The sequence below is a fragment of the Trifolium pratense genome, linkage group LG2 (assembly GCF_020283565.1).
Source record: "Trifolium pratense cultivar HEN17-A07 linkage group LG2, ARS_RC_1.1, whole genome shotgun sequence".
NCBI lineage: Eukaryota > Viridiplantae > Streptophyta > Magnoliopsida > Fabales > Fabaceae > Trifolium > Trifolium pratense.
The window spans coordinates 35153033-35179533 of NC_060060.1; the positions used below are offsets into that span (position 1 = coordinate 35153033).

The window sequence follows — 26501 nt, forward strand, 5'->3', positions numbered from 1 at the left end:
TCTACCTTTTAAATCGCGCAAAGCCTACTAACTGCATAACCCCGATTGCTCATTCTCTCTATGGGCTTTGCAAAAACCGGAGAACTTTTTCTTCCGAAAATAAAAAGAGCAAAGATCAACACACTATACTACCTTCTAGGAAACATGAACATAACATTCAAAAAACATCTCACCTTAATATTAGATTGGGAAATGCTAACAAGTGCACCAAAGGCATTTGTTAAGAAGGTAAAAAAGGAAATTTTATCTTAAGAATGATGCATTCAACATATTGAAACTTTAAAATTGCACATTTAGTTAGCATACTTCAAATTGCACATTTAGATTCACAAATAGTGTATTAATGTTTGACCGATTGGAATAATTTACCTCAGTAGTGTACCGGTATATATTCAAATAAGATATGTACCGGAATGTTCGCCTTATTAAAATATAAATAAGATACATATCCAATGGTGTATCATAGTTTGATCTATTGGTGTATTATGAATTCCAAGACCTATTTGCTATTTGATAGACATAGTTCGATCCATTATAGCACTCAATTCGCTGACACGGTGATCGGTTAGAGCTTTGCGAGCTTTTTGTGCGGGCAAGTTTGGCCATTTGTGGAGGAAAGAGTTCCATAACAGCATCATTAATATTGTTGATAGACATAGTTCGATCCATTTTATCACTCAATTTGGTGACACGATAATCGGTTAGAGCTTTGCGAGCTTTTTGTGCGGGCAAGTTTGGCCATTTGTGGAGGAAAGAGTTCCATAACAGCAGACATAATATCCCTGATAGACAATTTTGACGTCTTACGTAGTAAACTATGGTTGAAAGATTTCTGCACAAGCTTCAGCATGATGTTGCTTATCATAGTGTTCATCACCTCCAATGCTTCGCAAGTAATAGGAATGTTAGGATGCACCTGTTTCAGAACCCGTAACATGTATTTATTGAACTTGAACATATTCTTCTTCATTTTCTTCTCATCTACATCCTCCACCGGAGCCGTCCGTTCGTCACTGCAGCGGGCTTCTTATATGGTAGCATCTTCAAATTATAAATCCTTGTTCGTGCCATCGCCAATTGATCGATGAATTGATATTCCCCATAGAGACAGAAATGAATAGGGATCATAGGTCCAAATAACTATATATACTTTTATACTATTAAAAAATCTCTGCATAATCACTTTGATTATTGCGATAGTGCAATTTTAAGTGATTTTGACCTGGATTGCCTGCTGTAATTCACCTGGATTGCCTGCTGTAATTACAAAACGCAGTTTCAACCCATAGATTAGAGATCAGACGGTTCAAATTGATGCAGTTATAAAATTGTTATAAATGATCTAAGTCACACGTTATAAATCAGACGATCCTGATCTAAAAGTGCGTCAAAACACAAAACTATGTTTTCTTTTACAGCATTAAATCCTGCTCCCTTATGTTTTTTTTCTCTTTATAATTTAGTAATCTATTTTCAATTTCTGTTGAAATGACATCATTTATTGATACGATGCCGATATTTAATTCACTCTCACATGTACATGTTGGTTATTGGTATTTTGTTTTTTTTGTTTTATTTTCAAATAAAAGTCACACGTTATGAGAGTTAGATGTCAAATCAATAAATAATGTCATCTCCAACGTAATTTTTGAAGGAAATTGGGGAGTGGGGTACCCCATTACATGGCACATGGAGTGCACAAAATACTGAATAACGTAATGCTGGTAAACAGAAATTTGAGCCATACAAGAAAAAGCAGAAAAAGATCGATCCTAACCAACACCACACTGACTCTGTGGACTCTGTAGCTAGACAACATCACAGGACCCTCCGATGCTTATCCCGCAAGCAAACCACCCTTATTCCTTCCTATATACTAGTATAGTATGCTTTTAGTAATGCTTGACCCAACCAACTCGCATGACTAGTCATGCATCCATCCCTACACGACCTACAAAAAACTAATCACTCATCCTCTCAAATTTTAGCAGCACTCTTCTTCACTTAAAATTGGTTTTTAGGAATGTAAAGGATTATTGAAATCCCTTATTTCTTGACTTCTTCCACTAGGTTTTCCATGGACTCTATGTACTTCCCTGTTAATCATAAAAAGCAAGGTACCATTCAAATTTCAAACACCAACACAATACAAAGCAATGAACCATCATTTTCAACTTCTCATCCACCTCAAACATAAAAACATCGGCAGGTACTCACTACTGATCACAGACTAATTCAATCACAAGTTCAAAGCTTGGGTTTGAAGTGAGGAAGAAACAGTATCCTATCTCTATCCTCAATAATTCAAGATCATAAATAAACCATCAGGCATTTTAAGGCTCTTGGTCAAAAGTTGAAACATAAAAAAGTAATATGATAATAGTAATAAGATAGCAAGAAATGACATGGATATGTAGATGAACCACACATTAGTCCACAAAATGATCTTGAAGAGATGGTCTCTAAGCTAAAAGTCAATTAGATTTGCACTTGTGCAGAAATCAACTATCATAAAATGAAGATTCAAAATTTTTATAGAAGTTACAAATAAAAAATTCGACAAAATAAATCAAGGGAATATCATCCCATAACAACATAAGGGAAATCACACAGAACGAGATCTCAATTTCTTCAAGCGCTTGACAGATGGTACAACACCAATTATTGTCCTTCTGCCCTTCTTCACTTTCGCCTTTTTGGTCTGGAGAGGCATCTCTCTGATGGGACCTGGAGGCACACCCTTTTTGAGTGCACTTCCTCTGGGTGTAACAGAGGGAGGAATTCTCAAGTTCTGTGGAGGTAAAGGACTATGTGGCTTCCATACCAAGTTATTTTTCATGGAAAACCTTACCTTCTTGGAACTTTTCTCCACACTCTTTCCTACCGCAGAGTCTTCAGCATCTCCGTCATTCAGATCCAAATCCTGAGATGTCTTTCCTTTAGAATTCTTGGTTCTCTTTCTCTTCTTAGTCTCGGTAGCTTTGGGTGTAACACATACACTTGCAACACCATCTTCCAAACCTGCTTCTGCAGCAACCTTCTCAAACTGCTTTTGGAGGTTTGAAATCACACTCTCATTCAAAACCAACGGGCTTTCACCATCAACCTGCTCAGTATTCAAATTTCCACCATTTTCACTGGCAACATTCTTATCACCATTCTCAGCAGAAATCTTTTCGCCGTTCAAATCAGATGCATCACTCTTCTTATTCTTCTTTGTTTTATTTGCCTTTTTCACTTTGTCAACAGAATTTTTCTTACCCTTCTTGCATTTCTTCAGCACCTTACCATTAGGACCAACATCAGCATCAACCTCGACAATGGGAACCAAATCCGGCACTTCCTCATCATCCTGATCAACAACAGAATCAGGAATAGAGAACTCAAACCCTGAATTACCAGCATCCTTCTCCAGCTTCAAAAACTCCCGATGCAGTTCAAACAAAACCTTTCTATTCCCCTGAACACAATCAGGAGCAGAAGCCAACTCAAATAACTTCGGTGCAAAACCCATAGCCAACGCTATCGTTCCCAAATTCACAACATCACCATTACCCTCACCATCTTCCTCCCCAGCCTTCTTAACCTCCAACAACCTCTTCCCATTGGTCAACAGCAAATCAAACAAACCACTCTTAATCTTCCCTAACAAAACCTTATCAGGCAATTTACCCATCACAGTGAAAAACGGCTTAAAAAGCACTTCTAAAACACTCAACTTAACCGGAAGAAAAGGCGTAAGCTCTTCAACAAAAACAGAAGCAACATGATACTTAACACCATTTCCCTGCAACAACTTATCTTGAGCAGAAAAAGTAGCATCATCCAAACAATTCATAATCAACTTCACAAATTCCAAATCCCATGAATTCTTATTCATCAGAGAAAAAGTCTTTGAAACAAATCTACGAATCAAAAGGTAGAACTTATCTAACCTTAACGCATCGATACCGGACCATTCACGACGCATGGTGATGAAGAAGGTGGTGAAATACTGAACGGAAACCGAAGGATGAAGTGTTAACAGAAGTGAAGAGAGACGATCGATGAGGTCAGCTTGAACGAGAGGCTTGTCAGAGTGCCAAACACAGTAGAAGAGACCTTTCCAGAGCTTTTTGGCGTCTTCTTCGGGAAGTGGTTCGGATCGAGAAGGAAGCCATGATTTTAGAAGAAGACGAAGAGCTTTCTCTCGTGATGATTTCTGTGTGCATGCTAGCTGCTTTATCAGGGAACGGCCAACTTCTGATCCGGTGTTTGCCATTAATTCCGATGCGGCGAGGAAGAAGAAGAAAGGAAACCCTAAACCCTAGAGAGAGATAGATAGAGAAGAATATGGGTTTGTTTGGATTTCGCTTTCGGATTGGGATTTTTAAATTTGGGGCGGGTCCGGATCCAGATATTAAAAATGCTGCACTAATATTTATATTTATGTTTTTTTTTACGGCATTTTAGGTTTAGAAATTAGAATCCCGCGAAACCAATATTTTATTTTTTTGGTAAATAAAAAAAAACACTTTCTTATTCTTGAAATGAATATATTTAGATGATCAAAAATAAAAAAAATGAATATATTTAGATGATTGTAAGAAAATCACGTTCAAAATTTTAAAATAATTTTTTAAATGTTTTTTTTTTTTTAATTTAAGATATTCTACTTTTTAGATTGAGACGCAATTTCTTCACATAATAAACAGGTGGTGATAAAGTTCTGCTTTAAACTATGAATTATGTAAAAATGTCATTTATCAACATGTAATATTATGTGTTAATTTAATATTTGTTTTATGGTTAAATTTTGTTTTTTTACTAGCTGTTTGATTAAAATAATAATAAAAAATTTAGTAATTTTTCATGTTGATGAAGTCTTCGTAAGAATTGTGAGCTATGAAGCATGGATACTCCTCGAATTAGACGTATTTCGGTGTCAGACACGCGTCGGTGTCGAATACCGACACGACACAAACACTTATAATTACATTGAGTCATGTAATTTTTTTAAAATTAATATTCGTTCTTTATATTGCGAGGATCTTTTAAAAAAAAATGTCTGAGATAAAAACTCCTAGCCACAATTTAGGTGGCAAGGGAGTATTTTCCAATCCATCTTATTGACATCCTTACACCGTGGGAATATTTCCCAACCAGTCTCATTAACATCCTTACACCATTTGAAATATTAACTCAATATAGTATACCAAGCCAACCAGGCCAATCTAAAATGACCTAATTTTTTAAGGAGACGACCCCTACCCAAGAAGTGCCAAAATTGAAAGCTCTACGTTGTCTCTTATTTTTAAGGCAACATTGCAATTGGTAGCGTAACTCACTTTCTCTTGAGCAACATTTCAATTGCCCGCGGTACTGATTCATCCACAAGCTTCCACAATTTTAAATATCTACTACACACCAACAACTTTTTTTTTAATTCAAAACTTATAAGCATAGACAGATAGACTTATTAATAAAGAAGATCTAACTCTTCACCAACTGGTGGAAGAAATTAATATTAAACCCACCATGCGAAAATATTTAAATCTAATGAATAGGAATAAAAAAAATTCTAATGAACTTCAAAGTTTTTTTTTTAGAGTATTTCCATACCTAAAAACTTAATATACTCAAGAAAAGCTTCAAAGAACCATTCAAAACCAAAATTTAATCTCCCAAAATACATGCTACACATATTATCTTAAACAAATTACCAATACAAGATGATAAATTACTTAAAACTTGATGCTAGTGTGTTTATCTTTTCAGCAATAGGTAACAATCAGCAGTTCAACTTTCAAACTTCCTTATTAGTAAAAACAACTTCTGATCGACTGCAAACTTGGCACAGTGGGAAGGATCACCTCTCAGCATCAGCTGAAGTCCTCCAAATGATGCTGTTACCTCCCTGGAGCAAGATAAAAGGGTTCAGTGAGAGAACTGGCCAGTCTCATAAAACGAAGATAAGTCAACAGATTCATGCATTTCAAAATAGAAACTACAAAAGTAGAAGAAAGGATCACATTTTTTTCATGATAAAAATTAAACTGACATCCATAGCCTTAAGTTTGAAATTCAAACTACATTGGCACCTCAAAGCCTACCAATCATCTGCAGGACACCTCAAATCCCATTGATATTAATTATACAATAGTATATTATTTTCCTTTAAAAAACCCACTTGGGTTGATCTTGTGGTATTGGCTTGAGACTTGGGAGTGTGCTCCTCCTTAAGGTCTCAGGTTCAATTCTCTCTGACGCCAATTTGGGTGGGCTAATTTAGCTTCTTCAAAAAAAATTATTTTCCTTTAAAAAAATAAATATTACTTCCACATAACAGAACTTACACTTTGGTTTATTCCTCTACAACCCCGAGGATCCTTTGAAAATCACTTTATTGTGTTGCATGCAATTCAATTATAGTAACAAAGGTTTGATTCATTTAGCAAGAAGCATACAGTATAATATAGTCAAACTCATCCAAAAAAGCAGACAGCTAAATTCCTAGTCCAGAGGTTCACTTTGTCATGTGAAGCTGGGTTTGTCATGTCTCAAGATAAGGTCGAATATATGGATCAATAAAAGCATTTTCTGATGAATCACGTGTAACAAAACATTATAACATCCTAAATTCCTAGGTGATATTTATGATTAAAATAAAATGGAGTAATGCAGATACATACAACAATATAACATGGGAAACATTTACATACACTTCAGGTGGAGAAAGTGAAAGTCCAGCAGCTGAAATCTCATACAACGTTCCATACATGATGTATTCAAACTTTTCTTGAATTGAAACTGGGCCATCCTGGAGGCAAAACAATTCAGTGTAAAGGCAATAACCACTACTTGTGAAAAATAAAATCATTCAAACTGCTTTAACTTTAACAAATATCTATTGTAGATAACACAAAATAAACATTATCCAAACTGAAAAGCTCAATAACATAATATTGTGATTACTGTGTCTTTTGACACCAAGAAAGAAATCCTTCCTACTAATGTTACACCAAATTGGACTTTTCTGTCAAGTGACCAAAAAACACTGTTGTTTTTTCTACCAAGTTGGACCCTTTCTGTCGGGATTGGTTATTATACATAAGCTATCCTTATGCACCATGCATAAGTTACTTAGTGCACTCCCCAAATTACTTGTGCACCCCCCAAATTACTAGCACACCCCCAAATTTCTCATGCACCCCCCAAATTACTTGTGCACCCCCAAATTTCTCATGCACCCCCAAATTTCTCATGCACCCCCAAAATTTCTCGCACACCCCCAATATGACTTTTGCCCCCCAATTTTATTTTTTTGGTCCCCTCCACATTTCTAGCCTAAACCATTTTGTTGTGGGAATGGTTTCAGAGATATGCACTCCAAAACCATTAAGTGTATAAGATGGTTTTAGAGTACAACCCTATAATTAGAATACAAACAATAATTGTGATTTGAAACCATTTAACCAACATAATGGTTTCCAGAATTTTTAAAACCATATAAACACACATAAAACCATTTTACAATACAAATGGTTTCAGTGTATAACTATCTGAAACCATTTAACCAACATAATGGTTTCAAGAATTTTTAAAACCATAAAAACACACATAAAACCATTTTACAATACAAATGGTTTCAGTGTATAACTATCTGAAACCATTTAACCAGCATAATGGTTTCCAGAATTTTTGAAACCATAAAAACACACATAAAACCATTTTACAATACAAATGGTTTTAGTGTATAACTATCTGAAACCATTTAACTGGTTTTAAATAATGATTATAATTGTACCAAAAAAAAACAATTATGATTCTAATTATAGGTTGTACTTCAAAACCATCTTATGCACTTAATGGTTTTGGAGTGTATATTTTTGAAACCATTCCCACAGCAAAATGGTTTAGGCTTGAAATATGGGGGGTTAAAAAAAATTGGGCGCACAAGTCATCTGGGGGTGCGTGAAAAATTTTGGGGGGTGCGCTAGAAATTTGGGGGGTGCGCGAGAAATTGGGGGTGCATGAGAAATTTGGGGGGGGGTGCATGAGAAATTTGGGGGGTGCGCGAGTAATTTGGGGGGTACGTGAGAAATTTGGGGGGTGTGAGATTAGGTGTGAGTGTGTGAGTTGAGATTGGCTAGGATTATTACATGTGGATGCTCAATCTAATGGATGTTATTGACTTATGTACCATGCATAAGGATTACACTTATGTATAATAACTTCTCCCCTTTCTGTCAAGTGACCAACAAACACCATTTTTTCTCAAGGGGAAATCGTGTCACTTATGTGTCATCCAACCCGCGGTGGTATGGAGACTTAATTAGATATTTTGTCTTATTATGGTTTTTTAGGTTTCATTTTGGTTACTTGCATATTAAAAGTTTCATGTTTGGTCCAAACTTTACACCAAGTTTTCATCTCTTACACAAAGAGAGCAAAGAGAGGTCTATCGAGGAGAGAGTCGGAAATAAGTATAAACTAGAAATGGGGAGGGGGAATTGGCTTGTGGCCGCGAGAAATAGAGGGATGACCGGATGAGGGCATGAGAAGGCCCCCACAAAAGGAGGAGGAGATTTGGATCCAGTGCAGACCTCTTGATGTGCTTTAGAATAAAACGTTTAGGAAAAATAAACATAAGGGACCAAATACCTAAAGCCTAATTTGTTTGATCCTTTTCATGCATTAGAATTATTAGTTCTGGCTTCAATATATATACACACATACACACACACACACACACACCTTGACTGGCTCATGATGCAAAATTTACGCAACACAGGTTTGGGTAAGAGCTAATCCAGTTTTTCACATTTGATTTATAAAAAAACTATGTAAAAGAAAATGATAAACTTCTCAGTTAGCATTAGTAGAAAGACCCTCCACAATCTAGATAATATGTGAGATCAAAAGAACGGTTTTATTGGATAGGTCAGCAATCAATCAAGCAGATAATAAAGCATATAATAGAAATAATTGCTTTTTTATTGGATAAAAAATATAATATGGCACGGAACCACAAATGAAATGAGCATTAAACTTACCTTGGTATTTAAAACAAGAGATGGAGACAAAGCCAACAAGAATCTTTCCTTTCTTTTTATAGGATAAAGCTCTGAATTTACATCTAGAATCATGCCCATGCCATGCTTCTCACTACGTGCAACAATCCGAGAAACTACAAGATATTCACGAAACTGTAAAGTTCATGCCAACTTAAACTTGATTCACCAAGTTTCAGAAGAATGTACTCTGGAGGAAAGCACATGCACAAACAGAGAGAATTTCAAAGATATATATCACTAAATGTAGCAAGTAGAAATGGGTGTCAAAATAAACGGGGATTTAACATCTAAAATGGCATCTGAAGAGTAGTCTAATTATTGCATATTGGACAACACATTGCAAAAACTATATGCAATTTAGTTAGAGATCACTGTAACGAACTGCCAAATCTGCATCCTAAGTAGTGAATGTTTCCATTACTAAATATTACTAAATACACATGGCAAGGTTCATAATTTTTTTTTGTCATTTAGTACACTTTACTTACAGAGCCAACACAAAACTTTTTTCCTCAATTTTCTTAATTGGCTTCTTCTAAATATGATGCTCTGATTTACTCATACACATAATTCCTCAGTAAATATCACATATCCATCTGCAACCCATTGTAATTTAAAATAAATAACAACAGGAAAAAGAAAACGCAGCCATAACACCTGACAATCTATGATTCCTGTTGAGGCAACCTTCAAGACACAGGGTGCTACTTCACCCCAGTATTAAATAACATAATCAACTCAATAAAACAACTTTGCATATCTAAAACACCAATAACTAACATAAATGCAATTTGAACCTTTTTTGCTTTATTCTTCGAAAATAAAAACGAAATTAGAGATGCACATACCCTTGTCATACTTTTTACCATCTGGGTCTACATCCACAACCTTGAAAAAGTCATCGAAATAAAGCTCACTCATCCTTCTAAGTCAATTAGGTGCGTTGAATCGACTCCAGTACCAAACAACAGCCTCTCACTACACACGGATTGAATAAACATTAGAACCGGAGTTTAGAGAGCACCATATCATACTATTTAAACCTAATTTCAAATTAAAAATTGTGCATAGCAAAATGAAATTACTGTAACATCGAACCTTCTAGCATCTCAATCAAAACATTTTCACATATAATGCTTAACATAACATGATTAGAACATACACGGAAAAAAATAAATATAACATTTCAACAATTACAATATTCAAAATATATAATCATATCTTATAGCCTCTGAATGCGTAAAACTCACTCTTAATTAAAATCCTAAAAACCAAGTCATCCTCATAGTACCATCTTATTTGGTTTTCTCTTCCTATTTTTTTCTTTTATAAACAACTTTATATAATGTTTATGAAACTGCCCCTGACTATATATAACTTTGTCATTGTTAGGCTAACTTATGTTCATATTTAAAGAAGATAAATCCAATAAATCATTCAATCGGCATCATATTCAAAAGGAACTATTTTACATAAAACTCGATGAAAACTCAATGGAGAAATGGACAGAGGTAATCATAGGTAGATGGAAAAGGATAAGGGAGAGCAGCAAGTATACCAAATTGGTCAACCAAAAAAACGGGTTACATTATATATACACACAATCGCACTTTTGATCCTCTAGTTTAGACCTAATTTGTCAATCAGCTTATATGTTCATAGTTTTGCCTCACAATAAATATTTGCCTGCAGAGGGGCATTGTTATTTCCTTCTCAATCACAATAAATAACTTGGTTGAGACAATTTCTCAAACAAATGGCATGCATAAAAAAGGTAGAGCAATAATTAAGCATATAAAATTAAGCACATAAAAAATGACTCGTGTCATTCATTTTTTAACAAACAAGCTATAAACTTGGTTGAGACAATTTGTCAAACAAATGGTATGCATAAAAAAGGTCCAGCAATAAGTGGAAACCATGACTCACACACAAATAATACATATCAACAAAGTAGATTATCATTCGCATAGAAAAGTTTGATTGATCGAGAGAAGCAGTCACTAACAGCAAAAAATAATAGCAACAAACTCTAATATAACAAGAAAGGGAAAAGGAATAAAAAAAAACGCTAACAGAACTTACAGGGTGAGAGGGATGAGAAGTGTCTGTTTGCTAAGGAAGGGAGATGCGAGCGAGTGAAGATGAAAAGAAAATTTGGGATAGCAGCGCGGGGAAGGTGAAATTTAGGGACACCGACCGCGGTAGGGTTTATTCTTTCAGATTAAAATATTCTATTTTTATGGATTAAAACTAAAATTTGTTATATTTTTCGAATCAAAAAATATTTAAACAATATATATTTTTTAGAATTTAATTTATATGCACCGTAATTGTAAAATTATTTTATATATGTGTTTAATAATATACTAACACATGATGTGTCACATTTATTAAATAATGTGGTAACACATTATTAGATGTATGTGTAAAAATTCTTTACATTGACAGTGCACAACATTAAAATTCTTTTTAGTTATTTTTGATTTTATAAGTTTTGTTAATGAATTATTTGTGTTTTTTTTTTTTTTTTTACGAAAACCAAATTATTTGTGTCTTGATGATTGTAGTTTTGTAAATAGCTTAAAAAAATATATATATTTTCATAAAAATTACTTTAACTTCGACTTTCATTTTATATATCGACACTTTAGGGCCCGATTGGTTCGAGGTAAATGGAGGTGAAGGGGTAATCATGACAAAAAAAATTTCTTTTTATTAAATCATTTTTTCAAAAAAAAAAGTTTTTTATTCTTGAAAAAAAATTTAAAACAAAAACAAAAAATCTCAATTATTAGAGAGATTTGATTGGTTAAAAAAATGTTTTAAATTGGAAAAATGAATATTTTAAATTCATAGAACATTTTAAATTTTGAGGGAACATTTTAAAATTTTCTTTTTTTAAATTTTGTTTCTTTTTTTCAAGAATAAAAAAAAAAAAATTTGAAAAAATGATTTAATAAAAAGAAATTTTTTTTTGGCTTAACTACACATTTAGTCCCTTACGTTTATTTTAGGTTTCAATTTGGTCTCTTACGTTTAAAAAGTATCAATTTGGTCATTACATTTATTTTAGGTTTCAAGTTAGTCATTTCCGTCAATTTTGTCACATGTGACAGTCAATTTGCATACGTGGACAGACACGTGGCACTTGGACACACTGACACGTGTACTGTTCAAACGGTGTTAGTGACAAAATTAACGGAAATGACTAACTTGAAACATAAAATAAATGTAAGGGACCAAATTGATACATTTTAAACGTAAGAGACCAAATTGAAACCTAAAATAAACGTAAGGGACCAAATATATAGTTAAGCCCCCTCACCTCCCCTCCCCTCCATCTACCTCGAACCAATCGAACACTTAAGAGGTTTGTTTTTAAGTTAGGATGTCTTCTGCCTAAATAAGAATGCTCCACTTTTTTTAATATTACATAATAAATTAATAATTTTTAATTAGATGATTTTGATAAATTATTTTATCCGAGCATCTCCATTAAACATGATATACAACAATAATTTCAATTAAAACATGTGAGTAATTTACTGCTTTATAATTTGAAATATTTATATGCAAATCCACATAGTAAATTCAAAAGTTTGCTAAAAGGTAGTTGTGGCATCAATGCAAATCTATTTAGGTGGTTTGTTCTTATTGATTGATGGATAAATACCTTCGAGGGCATTATACCTCACCAAATAAATACAAGAGACTGGAAAATGGAAAGAAATTTTACTGTAAAAAAACGTTAAAACAGTTGAGTTAAATATAGATTGTTCGTAGAAAGTGTGTTATGGTGGTAGAGAAAAAGTGCAGAGCATGGGAGCAATTGTAAACCTAGGAATAGGAGGAGGAGCAGCTCCGTCGTCGTCAATCCGGTTATGCCATCGTTCCCAGTTGACGAAGCAGCTTCAATCTGTTGATAAAGAATGGAGTCGTTTACATCACAAACTCAACACCAAACCCAAATTCACTTGCCTTTTCTCAGACAATAAAAGAGAGGTATATTCATTTCCAAATTCTGCAATTCAATCATCTACTTGTATATCATTCAACTTTAGTAGAGTATTTTTTTTTGTTGCTACTTGCTAATATTCAACCTTTGTATGTCTGTTTAATTTGCCTTATCCTTAGCCAATAGCCACGCGTTTTAGGGATGAAGTTAATTATTTTCCGTTTGTCTTTCAGTGTTCTGTAATTTCTAAGCACTTCATGGATTATTGTATTGTAATTCAAAGTTTTAACACACATATACTCTTTCTTGAAAAAGCCAACAAAATGGATTAGATTAATTTAAGGAGTTAATTAATCCTACTAAACAAGAAACGAAAGTATGGCACCCGAAAATTGGCCGTTGATAACACCAGAGCGGTGACCGAAAATGCTGCAATCTTGCAGAATGCGTGTAAAGTCCTCTGAAGCTGAAACTTCGGGGTTGGACAAACTGGGAGATTCTTCACCTATGGGTTGGACATGTGAATTGTGACAGCAGTAGGCGGTGGTTGTGATTAGTGGAGATGGAAATAAGAGGCTATAGAAAAAGAGATGCAGAAGCGTTGGAACTGTATGGAAACTTCGGAAAACTTTTCTGTTGGCAGCCAGAGACTGCAGGTCGCCACCAGAAATGGCTTGCGGAAAACTTTTCTATTGTCACATAATTAGAACCTATTATTTTATTTTTTTGGTTTATAACCCTCTGGTTCCTAGGAGAAAGGGACCTAGTAGTCCAGAGTTCGGCCGCAAGGTAAGTAAAGCTTGGCCAAATTAGAGCCTATTATGTTACCATGTTGAATTTGTGATTTCTGACCACACTCACCTCTATTTACAATAGCATATAGATGAATAGAATTGATACAATAAATGCCAATTCATATTATTTGCAAATCCTAATAATAAATATATGCAATTTTCCCTCGCAACTGCGATCGGGAGGGGGCTTGAACCACTTGACGGGAGGGGGCTTGAACCACTTGATGCCAGAATTGGCCCGAACCAAATTAAACTGGTGGTGAAAGCCAAAAAAAAAATAAAAAAATATATGCAATTTATCATCACATGACTCGCAGATGTTAAGAAGGTGCCTTTGTTAACTGTACTGATTTGCTTTGTTAGTTAGCTTTATTTTCATGATAACTATAAAAATTGTATTATGCACTTTAGTTTGCGAAAGAGTCAAGTAATTCTCACTATCAATTTATACAGATCAAATGTTGGCGTCATGATTACTCATCTGTAGAAATTAGTTTATCACTAAATCTATTTCATATCTTGTGTATAATCTTTGATATCTTGCAAAGTTGATGTGAAGGAAATGAAACTATGAGTGAATTCTGATTGTAGGATCAAGCTAGAAAAGCATTAGAAGGTGCACTAAGTGGGAAGAAAATTGAATATGAAAAGTGGGACAAGGAAATCAAAAGACGAGAAGAGCTGGGAGGAGGAGGTGGCACCAATGGCGGTGGAGGAGGTTGGTTTGGGTGGGGTAGATGGTTTGGCTGGTCTAATGATGATAATTTTTGGCAAGAAGCAACACAAGCTAGTCTTACTATACTTGGCATCATTCTCATAGTAAGAAATTTCATCATACTACTTTCACTTCTTTTGCTAATAGGCATAAGTTCTTAATTAATTTTGTTATTATTAGAAAATAAAAACTATTTTACCTTCTTTCTTTTCATTTGCAGTATCTCCTAGTTGCAAAAGGCGATTTGATCCTTGCCGCCATCATCAATCCATTGCTGTATGCACTTCGGGGAGTGAGAAACGGATTTGGTCTCACAACATCAGAAGTATTGAAAAATACTTCTAATAGTGATCAGCCTGATTTTGATGGGGTTTTGAAGAAGGAAGGTTACAAGAGTGCTTCTGCTAAAGAGAGCGTTGTAAGAAAATGGGGTAGTGATTAGTGGATAACTTGTTTGTCACAGGTTAGGCACCATCCCTTTTAGAGCAGAATGTTATTTATATTTCCCCTCATTGTTGGTTCTATACAACCTTTGCTCCATGACGTGTTAGTGTCGCAATTATTGTTGTAATTCATCGGTTTTTTCTCCCATTTGTTTGCAATTGGTAAGGAAATTTTGTTTCTCCAAAACACTGACTTCGGAGTTATAGGGTTAGTTATTTTTAAATTTATTTATCACTAACTGCATCTTGATTTGTTTCTTGTTTTATAAAATTTCATTGAAAAATCAACACGAAAGCTTCAGACCTAATAAGAAAACAGATTACTCTTCCGCCTGAATACACTATTGTGGTGTACAATACCTACAAAATTAACCAAGAAAGATGCACAGTGCTTCCTTTGTAAACCTATAATGCATTTTCTTCGTCTTTTTGGTTAATTAATTACTTATCCAGATACAATCCTTGGATGGAGTAGTTGATGATTGAATTATTTGTTTGTTTCCTTTTCATCTACGATGTGTCACGTAATTAACGGTTAACATCCAGATTACTTGTTTTGAGGCACGGGAGTGACTCGAGCTTTTTAAGACGCTGCATTTGAAAGTGAACTAAGTAACTGATTTGTTTATTGTTGTCATGAACCAAGTCTATCATTAATTTAAACTGTTTGATGAAGGTAATGAATGATTTTTCTTTTCTATTATGGCAACCTCTAGCTAGCTAACTCTGGATCACATGGTCATAGAGATAGAGGCCTAAATCAGATTCTAATATCTTGCCATGAATCACCTCTCTCATCCAGATTCTAATATCTTGCCATGAATCCAACTCAAATTCCATCACGACAATAACAATCAATCGTACTCGAACCTAAACCACATGGAATCAACCACAACCAAAACGGCAGCCCCTGAACCAAACAAAAATCACTACACCATACACCAACACTAGCTACAGCACCAGACCATCACCACAGTGACCACCACAGACATCACAACAACATCCACTGCTGTGACCACCAAAACATCACCGCTACAGCACCACACCATCACCATGGTGACAAAACCGGCCACCACCGAAAACCAAGCAACTCACCCCCAACCATTGCTCGCAGCCAAACACAGAACCACTGAGTCCAAACACCACTACATCCATAACGTCACCTCAAACAAGAATTTAACATCATGTTGTAGTCGAGCAACTCTCAAGCATCGTTGTTGAACGCCTAAAAGCTATTGAATGGCTAGATTTTTTTGTTACTTCACAATAAACAGGAAAAGAAAAAAGAAAGAGGGGCCAGAAGGAAGAGAGAACAAGATCATATAGTATTTATTTATACGGCTTTGATATTTGACTCAAAATAATAATGAATTGTTGGGTTGGTATTGATTATCAAATTAGAAATTACCATAATCAATTAATTATACATATCTGTAGGAGCAGGATTATATGTAATAGCGACGTGCTTTCTTGAAAAAATGATGGACCTAATGATATACTCAAGCTACATTCACGTTGTCCAATAATCTATAGGATGATTAATTAATAACAAAATCAAAATCATTCCAAAAAGAATTATTGAACTTTTTATTTCCTTTTGAATAGCTGGCAACTCATTCATCATTATTATTTAATATATTTTCAGCAAAATGCCATAATGGTAGATTGATTCGTGAGATTGTAATCAATCTCCTTCAGTGATGAGATATTTTTGGTTACATTTTAATTATAAAAAAAAAATGTGAATCAGTTCTTTCTATATTGGGTTTGAAATATAATACACATTTTTGCCAGCAAGTGCTACAGAAGTGACCTTCACGATGACTAGGTAGTATACCTCAACCCTATTTTTCGTTCAATATTTCGGATCACCACACGAAAATTTCTTTCTTTATCTCTCTCTCTTTTTCTTGATGCAACAACACAACATGCATCCTCTAATTTTTTCTTTTCCATAGTTTCAATCTTCTAATTAAAACTCTTCCATAATTTCTAATCTTTCTTTTGCACCTTTTTTCTCCTTCCTTTATACTAGTTGAAGCATAGGATTAGGTTCTATCTAGTGAGTTTGTTTTCTTGGTGTTTCTTTGTTTCTAGGTGGTGGTGTTTTTGCCACCTTTGATGTCTTTGACTATTGGAGTAGTCTTCAAACTCCAATTGTAAAACTATGGATTCTGATCGTGACATATGCAGTGATCATGAAGAAAGTGGCGAACGAAAGGCGGCTCTCGGTAGACACATGAGTGAAGGTTCCATTGCTGCTGCTGAGGACGATGACGACGATGTTGAGAGGAAGATTGATTTGGGTCCTCAATTCACCTTGAAAGAGCAGCTTGAAAAGGATAAGGTTCACTTTTCTTTTTAATGTTTTATTGTCTTTGTTATTCTTAAAATCCATGCTTTGGTTTGTTCACATGTTTATCATTTATGCATTTGTTAATTGTTTCGAGTCCTTAGGATGATGAGAGCTTGAGGAAGTGGAAGGAACAGCTTCTTGGAGGCATTGACATGAATTCTGTTGGAGGTAATTAATTACTCCTTCAATTGCTTCTTTTTAAAGTTATATCGATGATTCTGTTTCAATTTTTGTTTCTCTATATGTGAGAAAGATTTTGACTAGTCTTTCGAGAATTTGTCTAGCATAACCTATGATCTATGAAGCACCGACAAAAATACCAGACATGACACTGACAATGACACGTCAACACTAATAATAATAATAATTTAAGAAAATAAATAAACTGAATGTAATGACATGTGTCGGTGTCGTGTCAATGTTGACACGTTGACACGTGTTGGGCACGACACCCGACACACCTTTGATCATCATTGCTTAAGAGATTATACCTTATAAGTCATAACCTTACTAACCGTCAAATATGATGTAAAAATATGATCCACGAAGCACTGACATAAACACCAGACATACACTGACAATGACACGTTAACACTAATAATAATTTAAGAAAATAAATAAATTGAATGTAATGACATGTGTCGGTGTCGTGTCAATGTTGACACGTTGACATGTGTTGGGCACGACACCCGACACACCTTTGATCATCATTGCTAGAGAGATTATAACTCATAAGTCATAACCTTACTAATTGTCAAATATGATGTAAAACACAATAAACAACACTCTATGTTCAAATTGAACATTTTAAATCTCCTTGTGTTATATAGTTAATGAAGATATCTTTGCTAAAGAATTTTACCTAAATTTTCAATTTTTGTTGTGAATTATTAAAGAAACTTTGGAGCCAGAAGTGAAATTTTTGAGCCTTGCAATAAAATCAGGCGATAGAGATGATATAATTCTTCCAGTACCAGAGACAGGAAATCCAGAAGGTTTATGGTTTACTTTGAAGGAAGGTTCTAAATATAGGTTGATGTTCACTTTCCAAGTAAACCATAATATCGTTTCGGGTCTTAAATACACCAACACTGTCTGGAAAACTGGTATCAAGGGTAAGTACATTGGTTTATTACTAGTAATTTTTTCGGGTGATGATGATATTAATAACATTAAGAATCTTATAATTGCTGAGGTTTGTTACAGTTGACTCTACTAAAGAGATGATCGGAACATTTAGCCCTCAAGCAGAACCGTACACGCATGAAATGCCGGAAGAGACAACACCAGCTGGGTTATTTGCCAGAGGGACATACTCTGCAAGAACTAAGGTACTATTTTCATTTATCTATAGCTATAATGCTTGCTTCCTATTCTTATGTTCTAATTATTATATAAAACGAATATAGCAACAATGAACATGATTTTCATTGATAGTATTGAGATGGATATATACAAATACAAACTAGAGAATAAACAGATTAGTTTGTAAGTCATTAAGCTAAAATGAATCTGTCACTGAAAACTGAGAATAAAAGTACTCAATTCAATTATAAACAGATTTGTAAGTCATTAAGCTAAATTGAATCCGTCCCTTGTTAAAATGTAAATGACCAAGTCATTACTTGAAATTAAGTTACAGATTGCGGTATTTTGGCCTAAAAATAAAAGGGTTTTTGAAATGAAGTGAAACCCGAATCAATATCTATCAGATTTTCGTTTGGATTATTTAGTGCATTGGTTTGAGTTTTGATTTTGTTTGTGGTTGGATTTTCAGTTTGTTGACGATGACAAAAAGTCGTATTTGGATATCAACTACACGTTTGATATTCGGAAGGACTGGGTTTAATCAACTGAGACCTCTGGAAGACTCTGATTGATGATACTTATTGTTTAATCCGTAGTCATTGTTATTTTACCTCAAATCTTCTTCACTGTTTTACTTGTTGCTTTTCTGTTGTTTATTTGACCTGAGACCAGTAATCTTAACAATGACCATAGGATTTTCAGGAAGAAATCAAAATGATATTCATATTCATTTGGCAGACACTAATTGTCAATAAAATTGGATTTGTCTTTTTAGATGAATGTGCAACTTTGTTCTCAAATCTCAATTATTTCTCAGTCTTGCTCATTTGTAATTCCTACTCCCTTCCTCCTACACCAACACACTTTCATAAATGTTCAATTGTTGTTTTATAAAAAAAATTAGGTGCTAAAAATGAAAAGAATAAAATAATCACAAATACATTGAAAATTGAAACCACACTCTTTTTATTTTACAAATATGATAGTTATTATAGGATAAAGAGAGCAATAAGCAACATTTTCTTAATTTAATTTAGACAAAATGCATTAAGGTTTTGGATAAAAGTGTGTTGTCCAATTCACTTGTATAGTTGCTTTGAACCAACATGAAGATAATTACCCATGTTTGTATTCGTACGCATAATGCGGATTTTTATCCATGAGTATTTTTTACAAGTATCCACTAAATATGGATCCAACTATCATTCCTCCAAATATGATGTATTTGCTCTTAAAACGTGTAATTTTCAAAGACAAAATACGTTCTTTGAGTTGATTTAGTTATATCATATTAGTTTTTAAACTTTTTCTTTTCCTAGTAGGTTCCTTAAGTCCCATTACATGTACACCACTATCTTTTTCGCACATTATATAACAAAAATATACATGTGTGTTATGTTTTTTTTTTTTGAACAAGCCAAAATGAGATACATGTGTGTTATGTTGATATGAACGAGGTTGGCATTTATCCTTCATGTATATATTTCTCATATTCTATGTATAACTCTTGTCCATTTTATAATTAGGTTAATCGTTTAGAGAAAAACATTGCATAAGAGAAAGAAGAGGAATCCAGAGAATTGCCCTTTGAGATTTTTGTACATTGGACGATGACTACACATTTACGGGTGTAATTGGATCGGTTTTGATCGATTTATAGTGAATCTAGTGTTTAAATAAATGAACTCTCGATTGGTTTAGTTTGGTTCAATTTTTGGTGTTTTTCAAAAATGAAACCAAATCAAACTAATTGGTTTGATTTGGTTCAGATACATAATCGGTTTGCAACATGTTTTTTCTTCGATGTATTTCCTACTATTATTTTTTTTCCGATATATTCATTGCTATTATTTTTTTTGGCCCAAGTATTTTTTTTGACAATAAGTTGAGCTAGTTTTTATATACATATATTTATTTTATTTAATATTTAAATATATATTATAAATTTTAATCTACTCTCACTAGTAAATATTTTTGCGATTTTATTTTTTTATTATTGAATCATATCAACTATATATATAAAAAATGATATTTTTAAAAATTTATCATTTTCATATGGAAAATGCTAAACAGTACCCCGGGTCACTGATTAAGCATATTAAAATAGAAATTCCGTCTCGAAATGCATGCATTCAATACCTCAAAATATAAAAAAAAAAATATATTTTCAATATTTTTTCTTTCTTTTTTGGTATGTTTAACAAATGTCCTGAGAACACTGTTTAGCACGACTCTTTCATGAAACACCTGGTCAAGAGAGCGAACTCAACGTCAAACTCTTTCATAGTTATATAGAGTGGTGTAACTGTTTTTTTATTAAGAAGTTAAATTAGTCCGCCTAAATTAGCATAAGAGAAAATCGAATCTGAAACTTTTATGGGGAGCACACTTCTAAGTCACAAGTCAATATCATGAGACCGATCCAAGTGAGTTCAATATATGTGTTGATTAATACATAATTAGCCAAAAGTTAGTCATCTTAATTCATTAAAAATCAGACGACTATATTTTTTTATCCAATCGAACGATTACATCAACAAAAGAAAATTTAAAAGTGCATTAAATATTAAATAAAAATCTAAGATGATTATTTTAGTGAGAAGATCATACTTCAATTTAAGATAAATAAAATTTTAAAGTTTAAATAATTTAAGATAAATTAAATTTTAAAGTTTAAATAGAATTTACAAAATATTTATATTTAACTCCTAACAGGGTTCTATATATTATAATTTTTCTAAGTAGAAGAATTCTTAAAATAATAATTTTTCTAAAGTAGAAGAATTCTTAAAATAAGAAGAGTGCTTAGGATTTATATTATTTTTTTTACTTTTTTCTGAAAACATTAATAATGTTTAATCCTAAAATTTTCAAATCCAAAATCTTTCCTTTTATCCCTAAAAAACCATTGGAACTTCATCTAAAATTGAAAACTTTTGCCATCAATTCATTATATAGTTTTATTCTTCCACGGCTTCTCTATGCATTGTCGCTTTTTGCATCCATTCCTTACTTTAATTTCTTATCTTATTTTCTTTCATTTTATTTTCTTCTACCGTTTCCTAATTTTTGGACTCATAAAATTTGGATATGGTGGTAGGCTGGTAGCAATAATTGGTCGTACATACATGATACATTTAAAATAGAAGTAAAAAAATATGCACAAGGAAAAAAAAAAGAAAAAAGAATAGAAGTCTTCGAAATTCACATCACCATGGCTTTGTAATGGTAATATTTTCCAAACCTCTCTTCTTATTTTGTCTCTTACGATTGACTGACTTATGGTAGAGTAGAAGGAACAAAGAGATGGAATAAAATGGCCATTGTGCTAGTTTTGTCTCTTAAGAGTAAAATTTCTAGCTGTTAGACTACTTGATCAACAAAAAATAAAAAGTATTATTAATTTATAATAGTAATATTTAAATATTTTTTTGTCATACTAACCGATAATACTGCCAACTGAACTAAGATCACGAGACGGATGCTTTAAGCAAATACTTTGTGCTAGTTTTGTATTTTTGTATTTAATGTCCGTTTATTTTTGAATTATCTTGAAACACACAACACATCTCTCTCTAAGACATACTAGTACATTTAAGCGGTATGTAATATGTAAGTATATTGATAGACACGATCCAACTTTTTTTAATGAAAAGACTAAAAAATGAACTGACATTAAATACAAAAATACAAAACTAGTCGAATTAAGTAGAAGTAAGTACTTATATTGATACCAACTTTTTTTAATGAAAAGACTAAAAAATGAATGGACATTAAATACAAAAATACAAAACTAGTCGAATTAAGTAGAAGTAACTATATTGATAGACACGTTCCAACTTTTTTTTCCTAATGCATTGAGTATATCTGCGTGCTCTTACAAAGATTAATTCTTCGAATTTTCTAAGATTCAAATAGATGACAAACTTGAGATTAATCCCTCCATTAGGTATGAATTTGAGATTCTATTTTTCATCTATAGGTTTAAGTTTGAGGAGGGCAAAAACCGTCATCGCTGCGCTCCATTGCCATACCTAGAGTATAACCGTAAACTATTATATTGAAAGTTGAATAAGTCAGGTATTTTGAGACAAAATTTTATTCTATTCGAGTCATCTAAATACTACTCGCATATTTTACATCAAATGTAGAAAAGTCAATTTACCAACCATAAAAAATAATCAGACACATAAATATTGTTTGGTTTTTTTTTTTCTCCCTTGAATAAATTTGAATTTCAGTATTTTAATTCCTTAACCAAGACTACAACGTCTTAAATTGTTAACTCAAATCAGTTGAACTACTAAATCTCATAAAAATTCCTAATTAACACATACATAAATAGAATTATATTATACGGACACTGATGTCGTATTTGTGTATTCGTTTTTCTTCTATAAAGATTATTATCCGTCTCAATTATAACAAAAATTAAGCTTGAAATTTTTAACAAATATTAACCTTTATTTATTTTTTTATATATAGATAAAAAATAAAAATATCTATTACGAATATTCAAATCAATTAATTGGTCTACTAGTTAGTCAATATATATACAAGGGTGTTGGATATTTCTAATACATCATGAAAATTTTATAGTGAGTAAGAATGATCATAGAAGAAGAAATCAGCAACTTCATCATGGTATGGAGTGTAGCAATAACATTATTTTGCTATAGCTACATAATAGGGAAGTTTATTCCAAAAGGTATACTAAGATTTATGGCCATTTTTCCATCCATACTCATCCTCCTCCTTCTCCCTCTTAGGCTCACCACTGTCTATCTTATAGGCCCTTCTTCACTCCTCCTTTCTTGGCTTTCAACCTTCAAACTCCTCCTTTTTGCCTTCTCCTCCAAAGGTCCCCTCTCATCCAACCCTCCTCTCTCTTTCCCTCACTTTCTCCTAATTGCTTCATTTCCCATCAAATTCCAAGACAAAGTGGAATCAAATCATAATCAAATCAAAGTTACATCTCTAAATTGGTCTAATAAGTTATTAGTTATTTTCATTCTTTGTTCTTTTTTTATTCATCTATATGATGATGATAAGAAACAAAATTTTCATCCAATAATTTTGATGACCTTATACACTCTCCAAATGTACACCGGATTAGAGATCTTTCTTGCATCGATCACCGTAATCATTGGCAAACTTTTTAAAGTAGAGTTGGAGCAACCTTTCAACAAACCGCATCTAAGCACATCGGTGCAAGACTTTTGGGGAAGAAGGTGGAACATTATGGTCACACGTATCCTGCACCCTACGGTATACAAACCAATGGTGAAAGCTTGTAGCCATGTAGTAGGTAGAAAATGGGCGCCACTCCCGGCTGTGATAGTGACTTTTGCAGTGTCGGCTTTAATGCACGAGTTAATATTTTATTACTTAAAACATGAGAAAGGTGCTTGGGAGGGTTGGGAACCATGTTGGGATTCAATGTGTTTTTTCCTTATCCATGGAGTTTGTTTGGCTCTCCAGATTGCACACAAAAAAGTATTTGAACCGAAACACGAGTTATTGCCTAGGGTTATGTCTTGTATCCTAACAATGACTTTTGTTGTGTCTACTGGCATTTGCCTCTTTGTTCCAGCTCTTGTTCGGTCTAGCGTGTTTGTCAAGGCAAGAACAGAGTCTACTGCCTTTGTTCACTTTGTAAAGAATGTCTATGTTCAACATACATGTCCACTCTCTACATAAAGGCTAATACTCCTTTGATCAAAGAGGGATGGAGAGAAAATGAATGGTAGGATCCAAATCTCCGAACGGTCAAATTCGATAACTCAAAAGGTCCAAAGGCTGAATGCAAAGATGCATAAAGTTTTTTTCTTAATTTTCATTTATAAAGTTTAGACGAGTTGAGTCTCATACTTCCATAGTGGTCAAAATATATCTTAAAATTCTGGTGGGATCTGAGTGAATTCTTACCATCTGAATCAAACTATATATAGTTGATTTCAATGAATTCAATTTAATGTTAACTCTATTTAATGATACATATCTTTTTTTTTTTTGGGTACATTAATGATACATATCTTAAAGTGCAATTCAATGAATTGAATTAACTAAATATTTGAATTAATCACAGTTGAATTGAATTAATCATCTATTTAAATGAATTAATCACATTTTCTAAATAAAATATAATTAACCATGTGTTGCATGAGTTGAGATCAGCTCCATTGGGTTATCCTCCTTTTCCTCCAGTCTATTGCTCAGATCAGCGGGAGATATTTTATTTAATTTTAATCTGGACCATTGAAATATATTTTTTGCCACATGTCACTATATGAGCAATAGACTGGAGGAAAAGGAGTATAACCCAATGGAGCTGATCTCAACTGGTGTTGAGTTGCATGTGTATGACAGAACTTGTGTCTAAATACCATTACTTTTTGATTTTCTATAGATTCTCTTCGCCTAAAGAAATATCCATTACTCTCAATTTGCAGCTTAGTCTTATTACACTTGTGACATAGCAACTTTGAAATTCTGTAACCATCACTACTACTACTACTACTACTACTACTACAATTCATAATAAAAACTGAAGACATGCACATCCAGAAAACAAACTATTAACGGATTAAAAGGGCTCTTTATTTTTTCCATTCGCGGAAAAATACAAATTCTATTGGAAAAATTAGTCTGGTAAATTATGTTGTGCCAATAGAAAATTTAATCAAACATAAAAATAAAAATAAGCAAAAGACACAGCAAAGCAATATGTATGCAAGATATATAACTTTCATGTTCAATTTGAAATTTTGGAAGAGACAAAGACATGAGGAAGAACATCCACTGCGAGTCTCAAAATCGGTTCCTCAGAGGTTTCAAATGAAAACAGTTCTCTGCACTTAGGTGAAGAAAAGGAATCATCTTCACTACTATAATAACGCATCAACAGCGCTTCTTCGTTTTCTTCTTCATCATCTTCGCGATAAGGCTCTTCTGGTTTGTAAAATATCACAGTGTGAGGTAGTTTAAATCTCACTCTATTCTTCTGTGATTTCTCACAGAAGCTTCTTGTAACCAATGAACAATCTGAGGTCAACCCTTCGCCCATTTCGGAACGGCTCTTCATTCTTTCCTTTAAACATAGAGTGAGGTTTAAACTGTCTTTAGGTAATTCACCGCGAAACCGAGTTGAACAAGGGTGCACTCTTTTCTTCGACTGTCTAATTTCTGAAGAAGATGATAATATCCAATCTTCTTCTGGAGCAAATTTCTTACCAATTGGAAGAATCTTCTTCTCTATCTTCTTCCTTTTGAATATTTTCGCGCACCTTGTTCTGTTCTGTTTCGGTTTGATACAATCCTTCAAGGATATCCCTGACAAAGTGCAGAGATTAGCACCCATAATTATGATTATGATAAATATATATATATTTATGAAATTATTATCAGAAGAATTAATGTGTCATTAAATTAAGTAAAAGCTAACATACAATGAGTTTAACTAACTCATGATTCAGTATATTTCTTTTGAGTTTGTGTGTATATATATATAATGAGATGGGATTATGATTATGAGACGGAGATGCCTAAAGAATGATTAAGGCATGGTTAATATCGTTTATTAGCGTTGGATTTTTCTAAGTAAAGTACTTAACTTCATAGTTGGGGTATGGTGGAGTTTCTTAATTTTGTTTTCTTATAGTTTTAAATTTGTATTGTGGATATTTGGTGCTTGGAATTGCATGATGTGAAGACAGCAGAAACGTTGTTTCCAATTGTTTATCATTATATGATTACAAGAAAACATAGTTTCTAGTTAGGTTCATCATTCCATATCCTAAGTTTGATGGAATCTATTTAAAAGAAAATATATTTGATGGAATCTGAATTTTGACAAAAATTTGGTGGTAAGA

At 33.3% G+C, this 26501-nt stretch overlaps 5 protein-coding genes across 7 annotated transcripts; 3 read left to right on the forward strand and 2 right to left on the reverse strand.

Annotated features, from left to right (window-relative positions):
* Window positions 1-2463: 2463 nt before the first annotated feature.
* On the reverse strand, window positions 2464-4557 carry LOC123909457 (ribosomal RNA processing protein 1 homolog). Its single transcript, XM_045960299.1, has one exon. It carries the CDS (start codon window positions 4259-4261, stop codon window positions 2606-2608), a length of 1656 nt encoding a protein of 551 aa, XP_045816255.1. The 5' UTR covers window positions 4262-4557; the 3' UTR covers window positions 2464-2605.
* Window positions 4558-5462: 905 nt separating this feature from the next.
* LOC123911432 (DNA-directed RNA polymerases II, IV and V subunit 8B-like) lies at window positions 5463-11280 on the reverse strand. 2 transcript variants are annotated; one of them, XM_045962839.1, is made up of 5 exons: window positions 11142-11280; window positions 9905-10034; window positions 9036-9169; window positions 6702-6799; window positions 5463-5896 (listed from the first exon to the last, which is right to left on the reverse strand). In XM_045962839.1, exons 2-5 carry the CDS (start codon window positions 9975-9977, stop codon window positions 5779-5781), a joined length of 423 nt encoding a protein of 140 aa, XP_045818795.1. In that variant the 5' UTR covers window positions 9978-10034; window positions 11142-11280; the 3' UTR covers window positions 5463-5778. The 2 variants fall into 2 exon arrangements, with proteins under 2 accessions (XP_045818795.1, XP_045818796.1); XM_045962840.1 differs by lacking the exon at window positions 11142-11280 and adding an exon at window positions 10986-11090.
* Window positions 11281-12796: 1516 nt separating this feature from the next.
* On the forward strand, window positions 12797-15153 carry LOC123909529. Its single transcript, XM_045960369.1, has 3 exons — window positions 12797-13061; window positions 14400-14627; window positions 14744-15153. Exons 1-3 carry the CDS (start codon window positions 12879-12881, stop codon window positions 14963-14965), a joined length of 633 nt encoding a protein of 210 aa, XP_045816325.1. The 5' UTR covers window positions 12797-12878; the 3' UTR covers window positions 14966-15153.
* A 1521-nt stretch (window positions 15154-16674) lies between these two features.
* Window positions 16675-19410, forward strand: LOC123909528 (rho GDP-dissociation inhibitor 1-like). Of its 2 annotated transcripts, none has more exons than XM_045960368.1 (6): window positions 16675-16794; window positions 17160-17313; window positions 17424-17490; window positions 18219-18437; window positions 18529-18653; window positions 19100-19410. In XM_045960368.1, exons 1-6 carry the CDS (start codon window positions 16787-16789, stop codon window positions 19169-19171), a joined length of 645 nt encoding a protein of 214 aa, XP_045816324.1. In that variant the 5' UTR covers window positions 16675-16786; the 3' UTR covers window positions 19172-19410. The 2 variants fall into 2 exon arrangements, with proteins under 2 accessions (XP_045816324.1, XP_045816323.1); XM_045960367.1 differs by having other exon boundaries at window positions 16777-16794; window positions 17064-17313.
* A 3823-nt stretch (window positions 19411-23233) lies between these two features.
* LOC123909737 (acyl-CoA--sterol O-acyltransferase 1-like) lies at window positions 23234-24588 on the forward strand. The gene has a single exon (XM_045960618.1). The coding sequence runs from the start codon at window positions 23239-23241 to the stop codon at window positions 24328-24330; it is 1092 nt and encodes a 363-aa protein (XP_045816574.1). The 5' UTR covers window positions 23234-23238; the 3' UTR covers window positions 24331-24588.
* Window positions 24589-26501: the final 1913 nt, after the last annotated feature.

Excerpts from the sequence above, each read along its gene's own strand:
- LOC123909737 (XM_045960618.1), top strand. The coding sequence starts at position 23,239 with ATGATCATAGAAGAAGAAATCAGCAACTTCATCATGGTATGGAGTGTA.
- LOC123909457 (XM_045960299.1), bottom strand. The coding sequence starts at position 4,261 with ATGGCAAACACCGGATCAGAAGTTGGCCGTTCCCTGATAAAGCAGCTA.
- LOC123909529 (XM_045960369.1), top strand. The coding sequence starts at position 12,879 with ATGGGAGCAATTGTAAACCTAGGAATAGGAGGAGGAGCAGCTCCGTCG. Across the intron at positions 13,062-14,399 it reads TCTCAGACAATAAAAGAGAG|GATCAAGCTAGAAAAGCATT; the intron begins GTATATTCATTT and ends TTCTGATTGTAG. Across the intron at positions 14,628-14,743 it reads TACTTGGCATCATTCTCATA|TATCTCCTAGTTGCAAAAGG; the intron begins GTAAGAAATTTC and ends TTTCATTTGCAG.
- LOC123909528 (XM_045960367.1), top strand. The coding sequence starts at position 17,134 with ATGGATTCTGATCGTGACATATGCAGTGATCATGAAGAAAGTGGCGAA. Across the intron at positions 17,314-17,423 it reads AGCAGCTTGAAAAGGATAAG|GATGATGAGAGCTTGAGGAA; the intron begins GTTCACTTTTCT and ends TCGAGTCCTTAG. Across the intron at positions 17,491-18,218 it reads TGACATGAATTCTGTTGGAG|AAACTTTGGAGCCAGAAGTG; the intron begins GTAATTAATTAC and ends GAATTATTAAAG.
- LOC123911432 (XM_045962839.1), bottom strand. The coding sequence starts at position 9,977 with ATGAGTGAGCTTTATTTCGATGACTTTTTCAAGGTTGTGGATGTAGAC. Across the intron at positions 9,170-9,904 it reads TGGTAAAAAGTATGACAAGG|TTTCTCGGATTGTTGCACGT; the intron begins GTATGTGCATCT and ends AATATCTTGTAG. Across the intron at positions 6,800-9,035 it reads CTCTTGTTTTAAATACCAAG|GATGGCCCAGTTTCAATTCA; the intron begins GTAAGTTTAATG and ends TTTTGCCTCCAG.